Below are 21,949 nucleotides of genomic sequence, written 5' to 3' on the forward strand. Positions count from 1 at the left end.
CTTTATACATTTTCTACTTATCTTTACTCTTGAATTTTTGTACATGGATTTTGTTTCTTTTTTACTTTAATGGTTGTTTATACTCACCATAAGCCTCCTGTAAAAATCTTTCACTACAGTTATTATTTTTATTTTTGTATGTATTTGGTATAGGATCTCACTATGCAGATCAGACTCATAATGATCCTACTGTTCTCAGCTTCCCAAGCACTGGGATTATAGGCACTCACCACCACACCTGGTCTCAGTGGTCTGTTTAGTGCGCCTGGGGGCAGTACTAGCACGGGATGTGGTCCTGGGATTCGAATCCCAGTCCCCGTGCTTGCCTGAGCAAGTTCTTATTCCACTGAGTTATCTCACCAGCCCTCACTATGCTTTTGTTCAATTGCTTTTGACAATTTTGTCTTAATCAAGTAGTAACACAAGCAAGCAAATATAAACAAATATATTTCTTTGTGCAAAATGCATCATCAAAATTTTTAGCTTTGGGGCTAGGGAGATAGCTCAGTGGTCTAAACACCTGCCTGGAGAATGCAAGGACCCGGGTTTCATCCCTGGTACTGCATGTCATGCAGGCCACCAAAACCAGGCGTGATGGTACATGCCTATAATCCCAGCACTGGGGAAGCTGAGATAGGCATACCACTACAAGTCTGAACTCTGTGGTAAGAACCTATGCAAAATTAATAAAAAGATTAAGATAATTTTTTAGCTTCGATCAATGTAGAATATAACACTGTGCTTTTAAAATAATTTTTATCTTAAATCTATGTTTTGGATTAGCATAGCAATTCTTACTTTTTCCTACTATTCACCTTCTTTTGTTAAAAAAAAAAAAGAAACAGAAAGTGTCCCTTTTCTTCGACTGAGGGATGATACTGGGACAAACAGTTGCAGAATCCTCTCTGTGAAGATCTGTTTCTCTCTATCTCTGTCCCCTTGTATTCTAACCCTCTCTTTTTTCTTTCTTTTCTTCTCTTTCTCCTCTCCTTGTTCCATCTCTTGTATCCATTAAAATCTCTGTCCTGTCCTAGGCAGTGAGGAATACAAATAAAATGGAAGTGATCTATTTTGCTTATGGATTTTATAGTCTCTGGGAGTTTGTTTTCAACACTTCAATAAAAAAAAAAAAGAAATTAAAAAGCAGTGAGGTCATTTTATTTGCGGAAGGAAAGGAAATATTTCTTGGTATTGGGTATGAGATTATTGCTATCATGATTTCTTTTCTTATATCTGCAATCTTTTAAAGCATGAGGACCCTGTTGTGATATTAAAAAGCCCTCACGCCTTTATGAGTCATAGGATTTGGGGAATAATTAATTAAGAAAAAGTGCATGTCAGAAAGTTACTGTTAATTCATTAATGCTCTGACATTTATCTGGCTTTTAAGTCATGTGAGCCTGACCCTCTATATCTGTGAAAGGCATATTGGCTAAGCTGACTCCAAATAGTCTTGTATACACAAGATTTCATTGACTTCCCGCAAGTTCTCTTTAGTCCTCAGGGAATTCTTTCTCTCCAAATGATCATGTCCATTGTTTGATGGAGTAGCCCAATCTTCTCTTCCCCTTTTCATTTGTCTCCTCCAGGAGATACAGGTTGGGAATCTGTGAGCATTAAATGCTCCAGTTTCAGTGTGTGCTGTTGTTCCTATGGCCTATGATTCCAGCCAGGATGGTGACAAGCAGCAATGAAACTTCATCCAGGGAGCAGAAACCTCAGTTGGAAGGTGGTGAGGAAGAAACATTTATGCTAAAGCCAGCTTGTCTCTGCATCTAGCTAGATACGTTTAAGCCTAGCCCTATTTTTATTTTAGTTTTGTGACTTCTCAGCACTATACAGAAATGGAATATTCTGACATTTGAATAAGGAATATTTATTTTCCAATTCAGTCTACTTGTGTCCTAAATCTTGTTCCTCCATCACCACCAACATCTAAGGTATTTCTCCTCTTCAGCAAATACACCAGTGACATGCTGAGATCAGGGGTTCAGAGGCCAGAGGCTCCAGAATATTATTTATAGTCCCAGGGGCTTCATTTTTAATATTATCTGTCAGATGCATTTGTTGTGTTCTTTGGTTTGGGGTGGTAGTTGTTCTTTTGAGGAAAACTTTACGGAATGGAACAGCCACAGAAAAAAGTGTAGTTGCCCCCAATCACATCTAAAACAATAAATTTAACTCATGTGTTCTTGAATCCATAATATACCATAAATGAAGCTAATACCTCAAGGACAATGGTTAGATGGCTTAGCTGACCTTCCTCAGCTCCAACGACACAAATTATATCTTCAGATTTGATCAGAAGCTTTATTTCATATGCAAGGAAACAGGGCAGAGAGAAAACTTGGCCCAATTGTGCAGACTTCAAATCATTCTCACTTCTAGGATGAAAGCTTTGTTTCTGAGCCTATTCTCATTGAGAACATGAGCCTGATGTGATTCTCAGCCCTAGTTTTCCCACAAAGAAAATTATTGCATTGCTGTTTCCAATTTCAGTTGTGTTTCTGAAACTCAAAATGCCCAACTCCTGGGCAAGACATGAAAGAGAATGGAAATAGAGTCAGTTCTTCCCTTGGTGCTCAGAGAAAATCCTAGTGGAATCAGCAACATCATTCTGACTTCTTTCAGAAATAGAAGGCACTGAGTTCCCTGTGGGAACCACCAGATTCCAGTCCTAACATCTCTGATTGGAGCACACATGGTCCAAGAGTTATCTTTGACTTATAGGTTCCAGAGACTCTTCTTGACCATTTTCCTTGGGACCCCCAGATTCTTCATCTCCAGGGCTCTTACTGGGCTTCAGATAGTGGATCACAGACTAATGAAGAAGAGAGGACCCTTAGGTCATTTACAGTTTGTGTGGTTTTATAGGTCACATGCTATGTGCTAAGACTTGTATTGTGGCTCAGAAAAACAAGAGGCATAAGACAGAATTCCATCCCTAAGCAAACTCATCTCCCATTGATGACCACACAGAAACAAGTGATGGTTATGCTGTCCTGTGACAAATTCTGTAGCAAAGATGTTAGGTAGGAGAAAGAATGATGTCATATCGAATCCCTGTATATTGACAGAAAGCTTTTTGAGGGCAGAGACTTCCGAGCCTATACTGTGCGGCATGTATACGAAAGAAAATTATTACAAGCAGTGGTAATATTGACAGTTTACAAGGGATTCACTTCAGTAGTTACTAGAAAATGGGTTTGTTCTATGACAAGTCCTAGAACCACAAGTCCTGGGAGCAGAACAGCTTGCTCTTCATGTTCTGCTTTCTTCCACGATAAGGATAGGACTGTAATAGTGATTTTGTCAATGTGATCGAATTTGCTAGTGCTTTTCCTCCATAGGATAACACCTTTGCAATCAGAATGAGCCATCCCTGACCACATCTGTGACAGCCCATTTTATGTTACATGTGAAGAGAAACCAAGTGGTTCATCATAGGGCCAACACTGAAGAAAAAAGGGCAGCAACTGCAGAATCTTGGGTTCACCAAGAAACAGCCAAACTGCAGAAACCTGGGCCCATCCACTAGGCCGGGAAATTCCCTGTGCCTTCAGTAGTGCTGTTCTTCTCAGGGTGTTCCAAACTCCTTGGCTCAAAAGCTGAATCATTTTAATCTAGCTCTTTCCTGTTAGGCCCATCCTTTGATCCCATCTTCTTTTCTGGAAATTCTAAACTACTCTGTGATCTCAGGCACACCGTATCTTTCCTGCTTCTAGTCCGATACAAATATAGTCTTCTCATCGTACTGTAATTGCTTGTTTTCATGACTAGAAAACATCATTTGTGTTCCAGAGGACCCTGAGCCTTAGAGGGCAAGATTACAAGTTACTAATCTCTATACAAAAATATGTATGCCTTAGAGCTATCCTTTTTCCAATGAATGAATGAATGAATATATGAGTAAAGAAAAGAAAAACACAAAGACCTTGGAGAGCCAAAAAAGCATTGGCTTTCTTGACCAGAAACAGAGAAGAATATCAAATCTAGCTTTTCAAAACCATATACCATCTCTCTGGCTACAAACACAGCCTAGGATCAGGTGTTCTGGCCAGAAATTAAGAAAAAATATGTAGATATCTGCCTGCAAAATTATTTGTGGGGGCTGATTTTTTTTTAAAAAAAGAACAGTGTTTCAGCAAATTCTCAGGCCAGGTCAAAGCCTAAAGCGTGCAGGTTCAAAATGATTTTTTTTCACAACTAACCTCAAGGGGAAAATGTTTGGGAGATCTGAAGGCACATTGCATGGCTTGCTAGGCAAGCCTTTCCTGAAGCAACCCCCTCAGCTCTCAGCCATTCTTACAGAATAGAATGAAATCTAATCTGAAAAGCAACTGCTCTCCCTCTGGAAGCACTAAGGATGAGTCTCCATCCAAATGAGGAGCTGATTTCAGTTACTTTGGATACTGCAGTCTTCTGGGAGGCCTGAGCCCTTGCCTTGGGCATGCATTACTGGGCTCACAGCTGCCTGAGTTGAAGGGTAGAAGAGGGAGTCGCCCACTCCACCTTCCAGAATTTTTGCCCGATACACTGACAATACTCTCCCCAGAAATGTTTAGAGTAATTAATTCATGCATGATAGACACTGTACACAGGTTGCATTAAAGTCTAACAAGTCTACAGTGAGGTTAGAAATTTCTGTAGCCCCAGTTGGTTTATGCTGCAATTGGAGCTCAGAGAGAATGAGCAGGTTCCCTACCCTCTCTGCTTTGTGTCCTCATCGGTAAATGATTGTAGTAGTTAGATGAGTCATTATAAGTTGATATAAGGGTCACATGGGTTAAATTTGAAAACTCTAGTACAATGCCTGAACTAGTATATTTTGGGTATGTTTGTAAAATAATGTGAAATAGATAATGGATGGGTGAACAGATAAATAGGTTACCTGGCCCAAAGTCAGATAGACAGTACTTGTGGAAGGCAAGAATTAAACACAGGCTGTATGACTTGGGTGCTGATTTTCATACTACCTTTCTGTGATTATGTGGACAATATGATATGACATATCATATGTGATATATGATATTATCCCCCAAATCTTCCAGAGCAGGTACTTCCTTTTGTAGCTCATTCTAGTGTTTTCTACCTCTAAAGCTCTTTCTTGTGATGTGATGGTGGTATGCCTTGTGAATTTTCATTTATCCCTTTTTGCAAATATGAAGTGAACAGCTTCTATCTTATGAGTGGATGGATAATGTGGCAATCCTTGTGCTTGTACATCAGCCTGAACCATGTATCTTGCTTGTACCAAGCTGTGTACTTCAAGCAGCCTCCTGCAGCATCACCCAAACAACCAATGGAAGCAAGCCCGAGACCCACACACAGTATTCCCTGGCTTCTCTGTGCTATTTTGTTTCCTGTTGGATTTTGTATCTCCCTGGATCTTAACTCTTGAAACCTCAACTCCCTATCTCTCAATGCTGCCAACATAAGAAAAAGAGCAGGATGTGACTGCTGCGCTATGTCCTGGACTCACAGTCTTTCTTGACATGGAGTAAAGCGCAAGGTTCAGCAGAGATACCTGTGGCTGGCAACATCTGCCTTGAAGACGGATATAGGAAGGCCTTCTCAAACACATATCACTTCCCAGGGGTGCAGAGGAGATCTGCACATGTTTGTGAGCTCTCTGTCATTAGAGGTATAAATAGAAAAGGAGAAGGCTTGGAGTCCTATGTAAGGACAAATCTCAGGAAGGGAAAGGCAAATTATGTAGAGGGCTGTAAACCCAAAGCAAGTTTTGGGTCAATGCAAGATTCCATCTCCTTTCAGGAGACCACTTAGCTCATGTCTTCATGGCAAGGATGAGTCCACTCCAGAAAAGAAGTTTAATTGTCCCATTTACCAGCCTTAGGTCACAAGATAACATGGAAAAAGCCAGTGACCACTTTGTTTGGAAAAATCCGATGGTGGGATGAGCTTCACAAAGCTACTCCTCTTTTTTAAAATTTATTTTTATGCATCAGAAAAGTATAAACATGATGTATAAAAAGTAAGGCCATATTAATATGCTGAGCTGCAAAAGGCTCAAGTGAACAACTTCTGACATTGCCAGCCCTAAGGGTAACCCACTACTATTATGGACTATTGGACTATACTGGATTATTTTGCTGAATTCACATACCTTCAATATTTGAATGGCAATGAATACCCATCTCTGACAAAACTAAATAAAAAAGAGGGCTATAATGAAGGACCATTTTGTAGTGAAAAAATATATATCTGTACAACAAAATAGTTAGGATAGCTATACAGCTACTTTCTCTTAGTTCAATGAGAAGAAAGATTTGTAATAATAGTGTTTACACAAGATATCATGCCTGCATCTTGTACTATGAATAACTACTACAAAGACAACAATATGCAATGTATTAATTATTGTAACTGTCCTACTAACCTGTTTTGAAACTGTCTCATTGCTATTTCTTTCTCAATAAAATCAATGAAAAAATAAAATAAAATTTATATTTGAAAGAGAATAAAAATACTAAAACAATATTAGAAATGATGCAAAATTTCACTAAACAAGATGATAAGAATTCAGCAAAGGTTGTTATATTGCTTATTGTTGTCTTCAAATTGGTTGTTCAGATGACCAGATATAAGGTGGCATTCGATGCCCATCCATGGGCAAGTACACGTCCCAGGCTGACTCCCAAGCCCACTGCCACAGTCTCCTTTGCTCTATATTTCCTGTATTAGTGTGGCAGGAAAACCCACTGGGCAGGACTGAGCATTTTTCAGTCCTGCTCCATTCAAGCCCGGAGATATCAGAAAACAAAAAAGCAAAAAAAAAAAAAAAAAAAAAAAAAAAAAAAGGAAATAGGAAGTATGGATTCAATGCTTACTATGTGCTGCAGGCCATGAGAAATATCAAAACCATAAAACATGGCCCATGATCTCCCTCAAGGAGATTACAATATACTTGAGTAAATTTAAAATGAAATAAGAAACTATTTGAACTGCAGTTCAGTATACTAGTCAAGGAGGGCCACAAGGCAGGAAATGATTAACTGGAAAATGACTGGAGCAGGCTGTAATTGGTCTTGAGAAATGTGAATTCGCTCTGCTTTTGGAATTTGGGTCTGGTTTATCACATTGACTTGTGCTAAAGCGAAGTGTTGTTTGGGCAAAAAGCATAGCATAGGAAAATTCTTTCATATCTACATCCTGAAAAGAACAAGGTGCTGTTTCATATAGCCAGACTATCGCTGTTACAGGCTTGTAAACTTGGCTGTCTCTCGGGACAACACCAAAGAAAGGGTGTTCTGGGACATTATGAGTCACAGGAAGAAGACCCATTTTTTTGTCCTCACAAGCTCCAAAGGGAGGGGAAAGTCAACAGCCTGCTGTATTTTGAAAGACATGCCTCTGGAGGTTTTGCAAGGTGAGGCAATAATTATGTAACATTTGAGGCACCTGGTTGGTGAACACAAAGATTTGGATAAATTCCTGGTATTGGGTGGACAGTGAAATAATATTCTAGTCTTCAGTGACATTTATGACTGTGAAAGCATTGTAAAAGGATGGAATGAAGAGTCCTCTTCCCAAAACCTTTGCCAGCACCACTGATAAACCAGCACCCTTCTTTGTGTGTGAAGAACTTGTTAAGAGGGATAAGCTTCCTATTTTTTTCTCTCATAAATATGTATACTTTTTTCCTTTCTGATTAACAAATCTGAGACCTTCAGTGAGTCATTTAGTCTGTGGAAAGGAAACTAGGAAAATTTCTGTCCATCAAAGTGAAGAAAATGCAAGGGGGTTAGCCATCTGTTTGAAGCACTGAGTGAGAAATTGAAACACAGAAGAGGATGGGAATCCAAATGTATGCTACTCAAATGGTGCAGCAAAAGTTGCGTGGAAAATTTTTCATAAAAAAAACTTGTACACTGAAAGCCCCTGGAGCTGTGGCAGAAGCAAACCAAGAAATCCTCTGTAGAACATTTATATAACCCAGTGTTCTTAGGAGACCATGGTGTTTAGTGGCAAAGCACCTCTGCAGAGGATCAACTCATGATCAGAAGTCCTAAGTGCCACAAGGGAACCCACCTAACATGAGGCTCGGTGCACAGCAGACAGAAAAATAAGAAGCACAAACACTGATCTGTAAGATTACAGGTTTCAAATGATTAAATGCATAAAAGTTTTAAAAATTATAATAAAATAACAGGGTGTTATGATAAAAACCAGGCAGAACTGTATAAAATCCAAATGAATATCTCAGCTGAACAGATTAAAATTAAAGCACAACCTGGATGTGGTGGTGCATGCCAATAATCCCTGCACTTGGGAGACTGAAGCAGGAGGATTGCCAAAAATTTGAGATCACCCTGGGATACATGGTGAGTTCAAGACCTTCCTGGAGTACACAGCAAGACCTTTTCTCAAAAATGATTGTTAATTAATTAAATTAAGACATAAAACTAAACATTACCAATGAAAGAATAAATGAACTAGAAAAGGGAATCACTGGGAATCACCCAACTATAGCCCAAAGAAATAGGGCATGTAAAATATTAAGTCAAAGTTAATAACCCAGAGAGTACAATGAGAAAGTCTAGAATATTAAAGAAAAATTACAGTAAAACAAAATAATTATCACAAGTCATTTGAGAATTGCTAATAAAACAATCAAGTAATACCACATCTCTATTAAGATGGAAAAATCCCAACACTGAAAATACTATGCAGGGCCAGCCAAATAGCTGTGCAGATTCAAGTGTCTGCTTAGATGCACAGGCTGGGAGTTCGATCCCCAGTGTGCTGTGCAGGCCCTACCCCTGGGGCACACTGAGCTGGTGAGTGAGACTGGGTGTGGTGGTCTGTAATCCCAGCACTTGGGAGACTGTAAACAGGAGGATCACTGTGAGTCCCATCTATGCAGTGAGACCCTGTATACCCTGTACATCCTGTCCTAAATACAAAAAAAAAAAAAAAAAAAGAAAAAAAAAGAAAAAAAAACACTATGCAGTACTGGTGAAAAGGTGGAACAATAAAACTCTATTTTCTTACTTGTAAATGGTCCAGTTGCTGGGAATAGAGTTTCCTACAATGTAAAACATACTCTTCCCATGCAACCCAGCAATAATGTTCCAGGCCTAGATTTTTACCCAAAAGAGAAGAAAATATGTCTATCAAAAAATTTACGCCTATGTTTATAGCAACTGTATTTGTAATTGTCCAAAGTTGGAAGAAACAAAGACATCCTTTAATATGTCAATGGATGAGTGAATTGTACTTCTCGACCATGGAATATTATTGGTGGTTAAACTTGAACCAACCAGCCAGGAAAACACATGGAGGATCTGCAAACACATATCACTCAGTAGAAGAAATCAGCTCCATACACATGATTCCAACTCTATGGCATTCTGGAAAAGACAAAACCATACAGACAATCAAAAGACCTGTGACTGCCAGAGTTAGGGGAAAGCTGAGAGAGGGATGATGGGGAAAATGGATAGGATGAAGAGTTAATATTTAAAATGATAATACATGGGATTTTTGTCAGAGTCTAAGTTGTGAGTTATCAGAGTGAAGAATTACACTGAGTTCAAAGCCCAAGTAAGACAAATCCACACTTACATTTCACACCAAAAACAAAATAACAGCCTCAAAAATAATTCAAGAGGAAATATAGATTGAGCAGAAAGTAAGGACAAGGAGGAGATTAGCCACTTTTTGCAGTCCGGATCAGAAGAAAACTTAATAATATCTTCAGAAGGCCAAAGGAAAATCATTATCAACTTAGATTCTTATGTTAAACTCATTCAAGAGTGAGAGCAAACCAAAAATTAACTGTAATAATTTCATAAAAATAAAGACACCAATATAAAGTCAATGATAACAATTAACCTTTAAAAGGAGAATCAATAAAAACATATGCACTATTTATTTTTTTCAAATACCTTTTACTGCATCTTAAAGATCACTTATACACATTCATATACAATGTAGTCATTCTTTTCATTTAATATTATATACATTTTGGATGATCAGCATCATTAAAAGGTAATTTAAAAGCTGAATAATAGTCTAAGTGCCATAATTCAGTGGCTTCTAGACAGTTAGTGTAACCACTAGACATCTATATCTGAGAATTTCTCCTAAAAAGTGACTGGTTAAAATGCACATAAAAGAGAGAAAATGATGGTGAGCATGTCTACATTTTTATTTTTTTTCACTGAAAAAAAGCCACCCGCCTCTCTAATTGCCTACTGAAATGTGAATCTATTCCGTTTGCAAAGTATAATTTAGGGCCAAAGACATATTTTCCAACTAAAGTGGTGTGCCCTAAGCATGCTGCTCTTGGTTAACTTCTTGGAGTAACGCTGGATGTTCTACAGAGATGAAGTACTTTATGTGAGAACTCCTGCATGGCAGGGATGCTCTAGGAGGTTTCTTCATTAAATAAGTAGTAGCAAAGGTCGTGATTCTGAGAACTTACTGTGAACCAGGTATTTCTGTGATACATACATATATATGTATGTCTATGTATATATACATCCCCCCCCACACCACAACTCTGGGAAGTATGCACTACTGCTCTACCCCATTTTACAAGCAGGATAACTGTGGCTCTGGGGTCACAGAACTAATAAATGATGAAATGACAATTGACATGAAATTTTTCTTGTGTAACATGCTTCTGGTTAATCCTCGCTGCTGTTTTCCTCTGAGTATGGGTGAGTATGGGCCACAGGGATGGGGAAAGCAAGAAGAAAACAGCATAATTACCCCCAAAGACAAATCCATCCAAGAACTGTGCCATACTTGTCATCTGGATATGTTATCTAATTTTATCCTCTCTCTAATGCTATTAGGCAGGTGGTGTTATCACTACAGTCAACCAGTGGGCAACCAGAGGCCAGGGGAGCTCAGCAACCTTAAGGTCACACGTGTCTGTCCCTAACCCCAAAGTGTCTGCCCCAAAGCACACGCTGTGGTGCTCACTGCCTGTGGGGGTTGTGTCTATGCAGGTGAGATGGAGGAGCTGGAGACTCTGTGGCTCACGGGCATCTGCCACAACGAGAAGAACGAAGTGATGAGCAGCCAGCTGGACATCGACAACATGGCAGGCGTGTTCTACATGCTGGCAGCGGCCATGGCCCTCAGCCTCATCACCTTTATCTGGGAGCACCTCTTCTACTGGAAGCTACGCTTCTGTTTCACGGGCGTGTGCTCCGACCGGCCCGGGCTGCTCTTCTCCATCAGCAGGGTCAGTACTGCTGACAGTCACTTTCTCATGCAACATACAGGTTCAGAAAAGGCCTGGGATTTCAGAGAATCAGGCATTTCACAGTTCTTTTGGGGGTCTCCATGATTTCCCCGCACTTCCCTTCTCTGTAAGTTTGCCAGAAGGACATCAAGACTTTGTTCTTGCATAAACCAGCAAATGCAAACTCAGAGGACTATAGGAACCGGGAGGGGAATGGAAATGGGCAGAGTGGGAAGGAAATGAGGTGAATGCTGCAAATGAGATGAAACACAGTAGCTGAACCCAGATATCAAAGTAAGGGAGCAACATAGAATATGAGACAGTGGCAAGTAGTGCCATGCTTACCCACAAAGGGTTCAGCTACATGCAGTCCCTGTTATGTATTATCTTATAGACATTAGAGCCAATACTATCAGGGTCCTAGTTTTCAAAAGTATTAACTGCATGAATGGAAAGTCTCTCAATTTTTCAATATTAATGACTAATTCTATGAAAAATGGGGGCCAAATAAAGCCTTCATCTGTGGTCTGTGCCATGAGCACCCAGATACACCAAACTGTGCAGGATGTAATAATTTGAGCATGTGTTGCACCTGAACATGGGAAACAAAGCAGTCTACATGAAATGCTATGTAATGTACACACCTCTCTAACAAAACACAAAAAGTACGTGCAACTCAGCAAAGACTTGAACTGAAACAGAAGTGAAAAGTACCAGAAGAAAATGCACATACATAAAACAACAATCACACACACAAACCACCCTACACAAGCATAGATACACATGGAATGGTCAACTATGTGCAGCTTAAGAGAGAACATTATGGGATGTGTGTCACCACCAATGTATATGTGACATAGTTCATCAATAACGGTAATTATCCTGGAAATGCTGATATTGTATTTATGGAGCATGAGTATGAGCCAGGCACAATAGGTGAACTTCATATACTTCATTTCATTTAATGCACAAAGCATGAGGTGGATATGAATATTGGCTGTAGATTGCAAGTGGCAAAATTCAAAGGTAAATGCTAAGAGAATTGCCCCAGACTGCTCGGTCATAAGGTGGAGACAGGATTTCAATCTAGATAGTCTGGCACCAGTAAAAACCTTCACTTTCCCCCAAACTAAAAACATCAGATACAAGCAACACAAAAGATCTGATGCACTTCATACTTCAAAAATATGCACATTCCACACATGAAACTTGGCTTAATCACTGAAACGTAGTATGATACAAGCACATGCAAATGCTCTGTGCATGTATCTTCCTACCTCTCATTTATCTCTTTATTTTTGTTATTCCATTTGCCCACTTTGGTGTTTGTTTTTTCACCCATGAAGAGCTTAATGAATTAGGATTTGAAACACGGTGAAAATTGCTCAGTTAAAAACATCTTATCTCATATGCTAATGTTTATTGGAGAAACAAAACAATTGCTTTAAAGTAAATTTGTATATTCTCAGCATCTGGTAATTTTAAGAACTGTGGAGATTTGGAAAGTACACATAGCTTAGTGGAGAGGATTTATTTTCTCTGTTCAATTTCGCTCCAAACGGGGTTCTGTGCAAATGCATTTTTCTTAATTAGCTTGATGGCATCTAAACACATGGATTGCTTAAAAATAACAACATGTATTCATATAACTAGGTATTATGCAAACTTTAAAGTAGTTTTTGCAGCCAATTGCTAAAAGATTTTCATATCCAAATGATTCTGGGATTATCTTGAGCAAATGCATACTGTTGCATGTACTTGTAAATCTTGCTTGTTTGGGCAAGCCTGTAGCCTCTGCCTGAGAGACCATAAAGGAAGTCAAGTTGATAGAATCATCATTATATGACATAAACTAAATCCCTTACTCCCTTTCCAAGCATCTTGAAGGATGGGAATGGAGGGAACTAGGCAGTGAAGAGGAAGGCTTTGTGGTAACATTTCATAACAGGAAGAATTTACTCTTTGGCCTTTCCTTCCCAAGAGCAGAGGGCCCCAGTGCCTTGAAAGAAGTGCAGGAAGTTCTGTACCCTTTTGGGCACTCCCAGCCACTGTCACAGTTCTGTCTCTCTTCCCCAAATCACATTTGTGTTTTAAAGTTAAGCTGATATTAATGGATAAGGAAGCCTCATTCTTAATAATATTTTCCTCCTTTTCTAGTTCGTTAGGGAAATTCAGTGTAGGATCAATCCCCTAATGTATACTGCCAGGTTCTGGCTTGTAAAAACAAAATCAGAAAATGTTCTTGCTGTCTGATCAAGGACTGTCACCACTTCTAAAACTTGTCTCCTGTACACCTTCATATATATGCCATCTTATACACATGTAGTTCACACAGTACAGATAGCACATGTGGAAAGGAATGGATACTCTTGGTGTACACACACACACTGCAGCAGTGAGTTCCCAACAGGCATGCAGTATACCTGCTTCAGTCAGGTTTGTTTCCTGTACCATCTCTAGTCCTCACAATACTTGTGAGGTTGACTTGATCACACCTATCCCATGGATGGAGGAACTGAGGCCCCTAAGAATGGGATGTTTTTTACTTCACTTTTGTTTCTTTAAAAGGACAAGGTTCTTCTCATTCCACTCATCAGGCAAGAAAAAGCCATGAAATAGATGAAAAAGAGAAATGTTCTGTTCACATATGATTGGGTCACATGCACTAGTCTACTTCAGAGTTTAAGCTTCCTTCTAAGAATGCTGACACCCAATACTTGGAGATCTATATCTCTTTTAGGAAGGTTTGTTCCTCACAGAGCCCAGATCTGTCCACCTCTACTTCTTCTTAGAGCAGGTTGAGTATCCAGCTAATACAATTAACTCTGACATTTCACATTCCACAGCAAGCACATTAGCCCTTGTTGTGGCCTTCATGTCTTTGTGAAACTCTTGATGAATACAATAGAAACACTAACCCAAATACATGTGGGCCACTAGCATGTCCAGGGGATATGGCCAGAACTCAAAGAAGATGTTTATTTAACACAGAAGTCAAGCTTCTCACACACCTATGGCACCTTCCTTTTTTTTTTCTTAAATGTATTTGATTGTTGCAGGGTCTCACTACACAGCTCAGACTCATGGTGATCCTCCTACTTTCAGCCTCCCCAGCACTAGGATTATAGGCATGTTCCACTGTGTCTGGACTCTGGCCATCTCAGCCCACTCTTAGGGTGGGGCTGGTACATCATGTGGTGTCGGGGATTCAGTGACAGTCCCTGTGCTTGCCTAAGCTTGCCTAAGCAGGCACTTCAGTCTGCTGAGCTATCTTGCCAGCCACATTGTCTTTTATTATAACTTAGAAAACCCCAATTCTTTTGTCTATGGGATGCTCTTAAGCTCTCTCTAAACTGCTTTCCCTCCCACTCAGCAAAAGATAAAAAGCCCACCATCAGTACAAAGGGAACCACCATGGTTGTCTCCTGAAATGTGCGAGACATAGTGAAGCCAAAGCCCTGGGTGTAGGTACCAAGACTCCTTCCCAGTGAGCAATGTGGGGAGCCTAGAAACAGAACAGTGATGTTTTAGGATAGATCACACTGGGGGTCAATAGAAACCAGACAGTTGAGGGAATGGGCCCAGAGTGGAAGGAGGACAGTAGAGTTCTGGGGAGCCAGTGTTCTGAGGAGTCAGGTAACCTGTGGAGAGGCAGAGCAAATTGTCTGGAATGATGTGTTTAGTCATCGATGCTAATTTTGTTTGACTCAGAGCACACTGAGGCATCAAAAGGGAATCTCATTTTCACAGTCCATTATATGTATTGGGAGTATAAATGAATAATAGAGAAGAGAAAAGAGGGATCTGGGTGAGGAAGAAAGGAGCTCTAGCTTAGGGGTTTCTTCAGCTCTCTGGGTAGAATCAGCAGTGGTTATCTAACCATAAGGTCAAAACAGTTGTCCAAAACAATCTTCAACATGAGAAAGCATGTATTTCTTAAAACTTTGATAAAATAGACATTGCATACTCAAGCTTGTCTGAAAGGAGAAAAAGGTAAGGGCAGGGCAGAGGTGATTGGACAGTTTCTGTGGTCTACATGTATTGAGTATCTACAGTGTTAGATGCCTCATTTGCATTATTTTATCTTATGCTTGCACCTCCTTTTGAACGGGATATGATTCCCACCATACAGATATAGAATTGAGACTGACATAGGTTTAACAACTTAACAGAAGCTACAGGGCTAATGCATAATACAGCTGGGCTCAGGTCTGGTAACCTCCAGGCCTCTGTTCCTTCCTGTATTCAGTAATGGACACTTCCTTGTTCAACTTTTCATGGATCCATTCATTTGGAGGGGGCTATCATCAAAATCTGGGGCACAGACTAGGTCCATCATGCTGGTTACAGTCTGTGGCTTAACCAGGCAGATCAGTGCCTAAAAACTTCCTCAGCTGTGCCACATTCATCCCAGTGACAAAAGGATCAGTGAAAAACAGACAGCAGACAACCTCCCATCTAACTACAGCATGGGAGGGTCCTGACCTCCAAACACAAAAACAGCCAGCTCATGCAGCCAGGAGGAAGTATATTTCTCTGAAGGTGAAAAGAACAGAGGGAAAATTTTAGAATATCCAAAGTGAAAGACAGGAACTTGTAAGAACAAAAATTCAAGCTTAAAAAAAATCAGAATTATTCTTTTCATAATACTAACAATAAGAAAAGGTAGAGACATTAGCTATTTCTGACATACAGGAAATACAGCAATATTATGTCATATAGGCATAATCCCTCTAGGTTAGAGTATAAGATTATTATATTACTAAGTTGAATGAGGAAGGCATGTGTCACCAACCAGGTTGAACAGCACTGTGCAATGTGAAATTCATGGCATCCACAGTGGGGAAGACCCAGTCAGCCAGAAAACCACAGGGAGGGGTTGTAAGGATAAACAGCCAACTAATGTGGGACACAAATGAGACCAATGACCAGACTTCAGGAAGGAGAAAAGCCTGCAAGGCCAGCATCAGGGGTCTCATGGAGCCTTGTCTGTGAACCTGGGTTGGGAAGATCAGAGAAAGAAATGCTCACATTTATAACTGTCAGCTTTCCTGTTTACCAATCCAAGACAGTGGAGACTGTCTTTAGAAACTATAAGGAAAATCCAGCCATGCAAATCAGTTGAAGCCATCTCACTTCCATGAACATCCCTGTGATTTAAATTTTTCGCCACCATGGGGGACCAATGGAACCACCATTATCAATCTACAGTTAATCACATGACCAGTACATTCCTATAATTTAGGTCAGTCAACAGCAGCTATGGAGTCTGCCCTACTCTTCAGTGGCCCCTGACAGTCTCTGGAGGACTAGGTCAATTCCTGAAAACTTTATCTCATTTTCCCCTTCAGGAATAGCTGCAAAAATCCAGAGTAGGGTTAAGTGAAAGTCAAGCTTAAGAAAGGAATAGAAAATGAGACTTGTAAATGGGGGTGATCACATTTCAGTGTCTAGGAATTCACAAATCCTCCAGTCTTCTGTCTATTTACAACTAGTCTCAGGATGACTTGAGAATTCTTCACTATTGCTGGTAAAGAAACCCAATTCTAAATGCACTGAACATGGTCATACATAAACAAGCCTACAAAGAACACATCAAATGTAGTAAGAAGCCCAAGAGGATGGTTCTACAGTCCAAACCATGTCCTTCTTTCCCTTGAGTATCACACTGTGATGGATTCACTTCTAGGGTTACATCCCCATAGACAAGACTATACCCTACGACCCCCACCCCTTTTATTTGAGCATCTGTAGCTGTGTATAGGACTCCATCAAAAGTTCATTTACCCTGTGGATTCCATGGCCTCTTTTAGATTATTCATCAATCTAGGGAGAAAATGCTTTTTGACTGGCTCACATTTTTCATCAATAGCTTTTGCATGTAAGTAGGAATAAGTTATGTAAGGATTTATTCACAGGTGATCCCCTGGTTTTGCTTAGTTTGTTTGTCAAGTTTTAACTCTCTGGCATGCAAATTCCTTAAGATGGCAGTGGAGACCATTAATAAAATCATGATTCAGTCACCTGGGTGTTGAAAGGGTCAAATACCCTTCTCTGCTAGTTTGAAGGCACAGAAATATTTATAGTTGTGAGAACATCATTTGATAAATTTTTTTGATCACCTCGTGTGACTCTGAAAAGTTGACTCTGTTGTGAGCCAAAGTAGTAGAAAACAGCGGTCATTTGTAATTTATTTCATCCACTGAAGAAAATGATCAGGATTCAGGGTGAATGCCACTATTTTTTCTCCATGGGTCTTATAAGAAGCACATATTTCACCTCCGAGGGTAAAGAATAGGTGGAAGAGGTTTGAAGCCAATGGCTACTGTTAATTGCTCTGTTATGTTGCTTTTTTACAGGGCATCTATAGCTGCATTCACGGTGTGCACATTGAAGAAAAGAAGAAGTCTCCAGACTTCAATCTGACTGGGTCCCAGAGCAACATGCTAAAGCTCCTCCGGTCAGCCAAAAACATTTCCAACATGTCCAACATGAACTCCTCAAGAATGGACTCACCCAAAAGAACAGCTGACTTTATTCAAAGAGGCTCCCTCATCATGGATATGGTTTCAGACAAGGGAAATTTGATATATGCCGACAACAGGTCCTTTCAGGGGAAGGACAGCATTTTTGGAGATAACATGAATGAACTTCAAACATTTGTGGCCAACAGGCACAAGGACAACCTCAATAACTATGTGTTCCAGGGACAGCATCCTCTTACTCTCAATGAGTCCAACCCCAACACAGTGCAGGTTGCTGTGAGCACAGAATCCAAAGGGAACTCTAGACCCCGGCAGCTCTGGAAGAAATCCATGGAGTCTCTACGCCAAGATTCTCTGAGTCAGAATCCAGTTTCCCAGAGGGACGAGGGGACAGTGGAAAACAGGACCCACTCCCTAAAAAGCCCCAGGTACCTTCCAGAAGAAGTGGCCCATTCTGATATTTCAGAAACTTCAAGTCGGGCCACATGTCACAGGGAACCTGACAACAATAAGAACCATAAGACTAAGGACAACTTCAAAAGGTCAATGGCCTCCAAATACCCCAAGGACTGCAGTGAAGTTGAACGCACCTACCTGAAAACCAAAGCTGGCTCTCCCAGGGACAAGATCTACACCATTGATGGTGAGAAGGAGCCCAGTTTCCACTTAGATCCTCCTTCATTTGTTGAAAATATATCCCTCTCAGAGAATGTGGGCTTCCCAGATACCTACCAGGATCATAGTGAGAACTTCCTCAAGGGGGACTCCACACTGCCCGTGAACAGGAACCCCCTGCATAATGAGGAAGGGCTTCCCAACAATGACCAGTATAAGCTCTATCCCAAGCACTTCACCTTGAAAGACAAGGGTTCCCCCCATAGTGAAGGTAGTGACCGTTACAGGCAGAACTCCACGCACTGCCGAAGCTGCCTTTCCAACCTGCCCACCTACTCTGGTCACTTCACCATGAGGTCCCCCTTCAAGTGTGATGCTTGTCTGAGGATGGGGAACCTCTATGACATCGATGAAGACCAGATGCTCCAAGAGACAGGGAACCCTGCCAGCCAGGAGGGGGTCTATCAGCAAGACTGGGCACAGAACAATGCACTCCAGTTCCAGAAGAACAAGCTGAGGATGAACCGTCAGCATTCCTACGATAACATCCTTGACAAACCCAGGGAGTTAGACCTCAGCAAGCCTTCCCGGAGCATAAGCCTCAAGGACAGGGAGAGGCTCTTAGAGGGCAACTTATATGGGAGCCTGTTTAGTGTCCCTGCAAGCAAACTCTCAGGGAACAAAAGCTCCCTTTTCCCCCAAGGTCTGGAGGACAGCAAGAGGAGCAAGTCCCTCTTGCCAGACCACACCTCTGATAACCCTTTCCTTCACTCCTACAGGGATGATCAACGCTTAGTTATTGGAAGATGCCCCTCGGACCCTTATAAACACTCCTTGCCATCACAGGCAGTGAATGACAGCTACCTTCGGTCGTCCTTGAGGTCAACTGCATCATACTGTTCTAGGGACAGTCGGGGCCACAGTGATGTGTATATTTCAGAGCATGTTATGCCTTATGCTGCAAATAAGAATAATATGTACTCTACCCCCAGGGTTTTAAATTCCTGCAGCAATAGACGTGTGTACAAGAAAATGCCTAGTATTGAATCTGATGTTTAAAATCTTCCATTAATGTTTTATCTATAGGGAAACATGTAATAGCCAACGTTCTGGAGGGTAAATGTTGGATGTCCAATAGTGCCCTGCTAAAAGGAAGAGGATTTAGGGAGGTATTTTTTGTTGGCTCTTTTGCTCATGGCTCCATGCCATAATAATCTTCCACTCAAGGAGTCTTACGAAGTTTGTGCTGAGTATGGCAGATATCAGATAGGTGAGTCCTTAACCAAAAACAAATACATAAGTAAGGGCAAAGCTCCGGGACATGCCTACTAGGTATGTTGGCAATAATGATGCACTAGATGCTGATGGTGATGTTATGATTTCCTATATTCCAAATTCCATCAAGATCAGTCCAACACATAATTTCTTCATCAGAAATGCCTAGTGGTTTCTCTAATACAGAATAAGCAATATGGTATGCATGTAAATCTGACACAGACAATAAAACAGTTAAGAATGCATCTGCACTGTAGTGAGATTGACATGTGCAAGAGATTAGGAAGTTTGGCTTGTAACAGTTCTCAGCTTTATTGTTATGCCTTCCTTTCACAACCCAGGCCCAACCCCAAGAAATCCAAGCTCCCCCAAAGAACAGCAAACTAATATGTTCATGGTACCTGTGTTACCTTCATTATAGTCCATTCCCAAGACACATCTGGAACAAAAAGCCAGAGACATGCTCAGGCAGAGAGCTATAAGTATCTCTTTGGATGTTGATGTGTGTATTTCACTCACTTTCGGCTTTGGTGGTCTTGTTCAGAGCTGCATAAACTAACACATTATGTCTTTACTGTCTAAGTGTGGATCTTCTGTCTGTGACACAGTGGCCATTGTAGTTTATCCTGAAGACTCCTCTGTATGTAAGTTTGCATTTTCTCCCTTCTGGTGATGACTCAGGGTTGTATAGTATCTATTACCTCGTCCTTCCCAGAGTAACCATAACTTGTTGGTCCCCGAGCAGCTATGATGGTGTCTGATTAGATGTGTGTTGCTGTTCCCAGAGTTTTTAATGTGCTGTCATGTGCCAACAGCCATATGTGTACTGTGACCTGTAAGAAGTGCCATGCTATGTGTCTGCCCGAGGCCAACACGGTTCTTTAGGCTTATCTTCCTTAATGTCATGAAACTTTTGGACTCATTGTCTCCCAGTCTCCTCATATCAAAGGCCTTGAAACCATGAAACACTCATGCATCTACCCCGAGCACCCTCCAAACTGTGGAGAAGCTTAGTAAGACAAGTGATTTCTCTCTTCTGAAATACTCTTTTTATTGGAAGAAAACTACTTCACCAGCACCAACTGATCTATAAACAATTCTCAAAGCATTTATCATTTCTGAACTACTCACACCATCCCATTCTTATTCTACTCAGACCTGTGCACATGTGGTATGAATGATAGTCATTATTTAAAACATTTGGAAAAAGAGAGGGAAGGTTTAGGAAAGTTAAGCTTCTTAGCATAGCACCGTCCTGTAACAAAGTATTGGGGAAAAAGGTTAGTTGTTAAGTTACGAAGCTTTTTCAGACCAGGATTTTCTAATTTAAAAACTAAATACCATAAAATTAGCAAACAGTACTAATTAACCATTCTATATGGTTTTACTCCATGAATTGGTATTGCTTAAATACATTAATATTCTTGAAATGGTTAGGCTAACTGCCCATCAAGTTCTGCAGGGGACCTCGGTCTGCTTAGGAGCAGATAACAGAAGTCCTAAGCTCAATGGCCCTAAGCCTGGTCAACTCCCAGTTTGCTTCCTGAATTTTGTTTTGAGTTCTTGGAGAAAGAGACAAAATGGCAGGCTGAGAAATTACCTTGTTTCTTTTCCTCATGGGTATTCTGATTTATAAGTAGCATCTTTCTGTAAGTGGATAAGTGCCAAAGATGATTCTCTTAGAGCTTGAGAATATACTGAATGCTGAATGACTCTATCTTTCGAAAAGTGCACCCAGCCTACAATATTTCTATAAGGGCAAAAACTGGCTGCAAAAAGTTTACATGTCCATGGTGGAATAGGGAAGGGAGGCAATAGGACGGAGCATCTGTCAATCATGCTTGGAAAGCAAAAGGGGCTGAGGGGACGCTGTTAATCAATGTACTTAAAAATTCCATTATTTCTTGTATGTTTCCTTTTGTGGTTCTAAGACCCAGGAGTGCAAAAGGCTGCATTTATAGACCCTGAATAGTCACCCAATTTCTGATCTTACATTTAAGTTTCTCTGATTGTATATTGTTAGCACTTTCTGCCTGTGCCTTCCCGTTACATTCAGATCTGCATCTGCCCTGCTAAGATCACCTCCCTGTCCTCATGTCTTAACATGAAATAAATTAAAAAGTCTCCCTAACATACAGAGCAATGATATGCAATCAATCCAAAGAGGCTTTCCATCTTCTTCTGGTGTCCTCAAAGGCGGGAGGACTGCCAAATGACATAAAATCTCTGGGGAGAGACCGATTACCCTTGGCTTGACTCCTTACATCAAAAAACCTGCTAATACTTCCACTATTAACTCCATAAGAACCTGGATAAGGAATTAAATTATGGTTTTTGGAAGAACTGAAAACAA

At 40.6% G+C, this 21,949-nt stretch overlaps 1 protein-coding gene across 1 annotated transcript in view; it reads left to right on the forward strand.

Moving 5' to 3' along the window:
• The window catches only part of Grin2a (glutamate ionotropic receptor NMDA type subunit 2A), a 452,129-nt gene extending 431,185 nt beyond the window's left edge, over nt 1-20,944 (forward strand). The window contains exons 13-14 of the mRNA XM_004627768.1: nt 10,983-11,221; nt 17,581-20,944. Of these exons, the coding sequence (XP_004627825.1) occupies nt 10,983-11,221; nt 17,581-19,380 (2,039 nt within the window). The 3' untranslated portion in view covers nt 19,381-20,944. The remainder of the gene's footprint in view (nt 1-10,982; nt 11,222-17,580) is intronic.
• The last annotated feature ends 1,005 nt before the right edge of the window (nt 20,945-21,949 follow it).

The sequence above is a fragment of the Octodon degus genome, unplaced genomic scaffold (genome assembly GCF_000260255.1).
Source record: "Octodon degus isolate 3935 unplaced genomic scaffold, OctDeg1.0 scaffold00021, whole genome shotgun sequence".
Lineage (NCBI taxonomy): Eukaryota > Metazoa > Chordata > Mammalia > Rodentia > Octodontidae > Octodon > Octodon degus.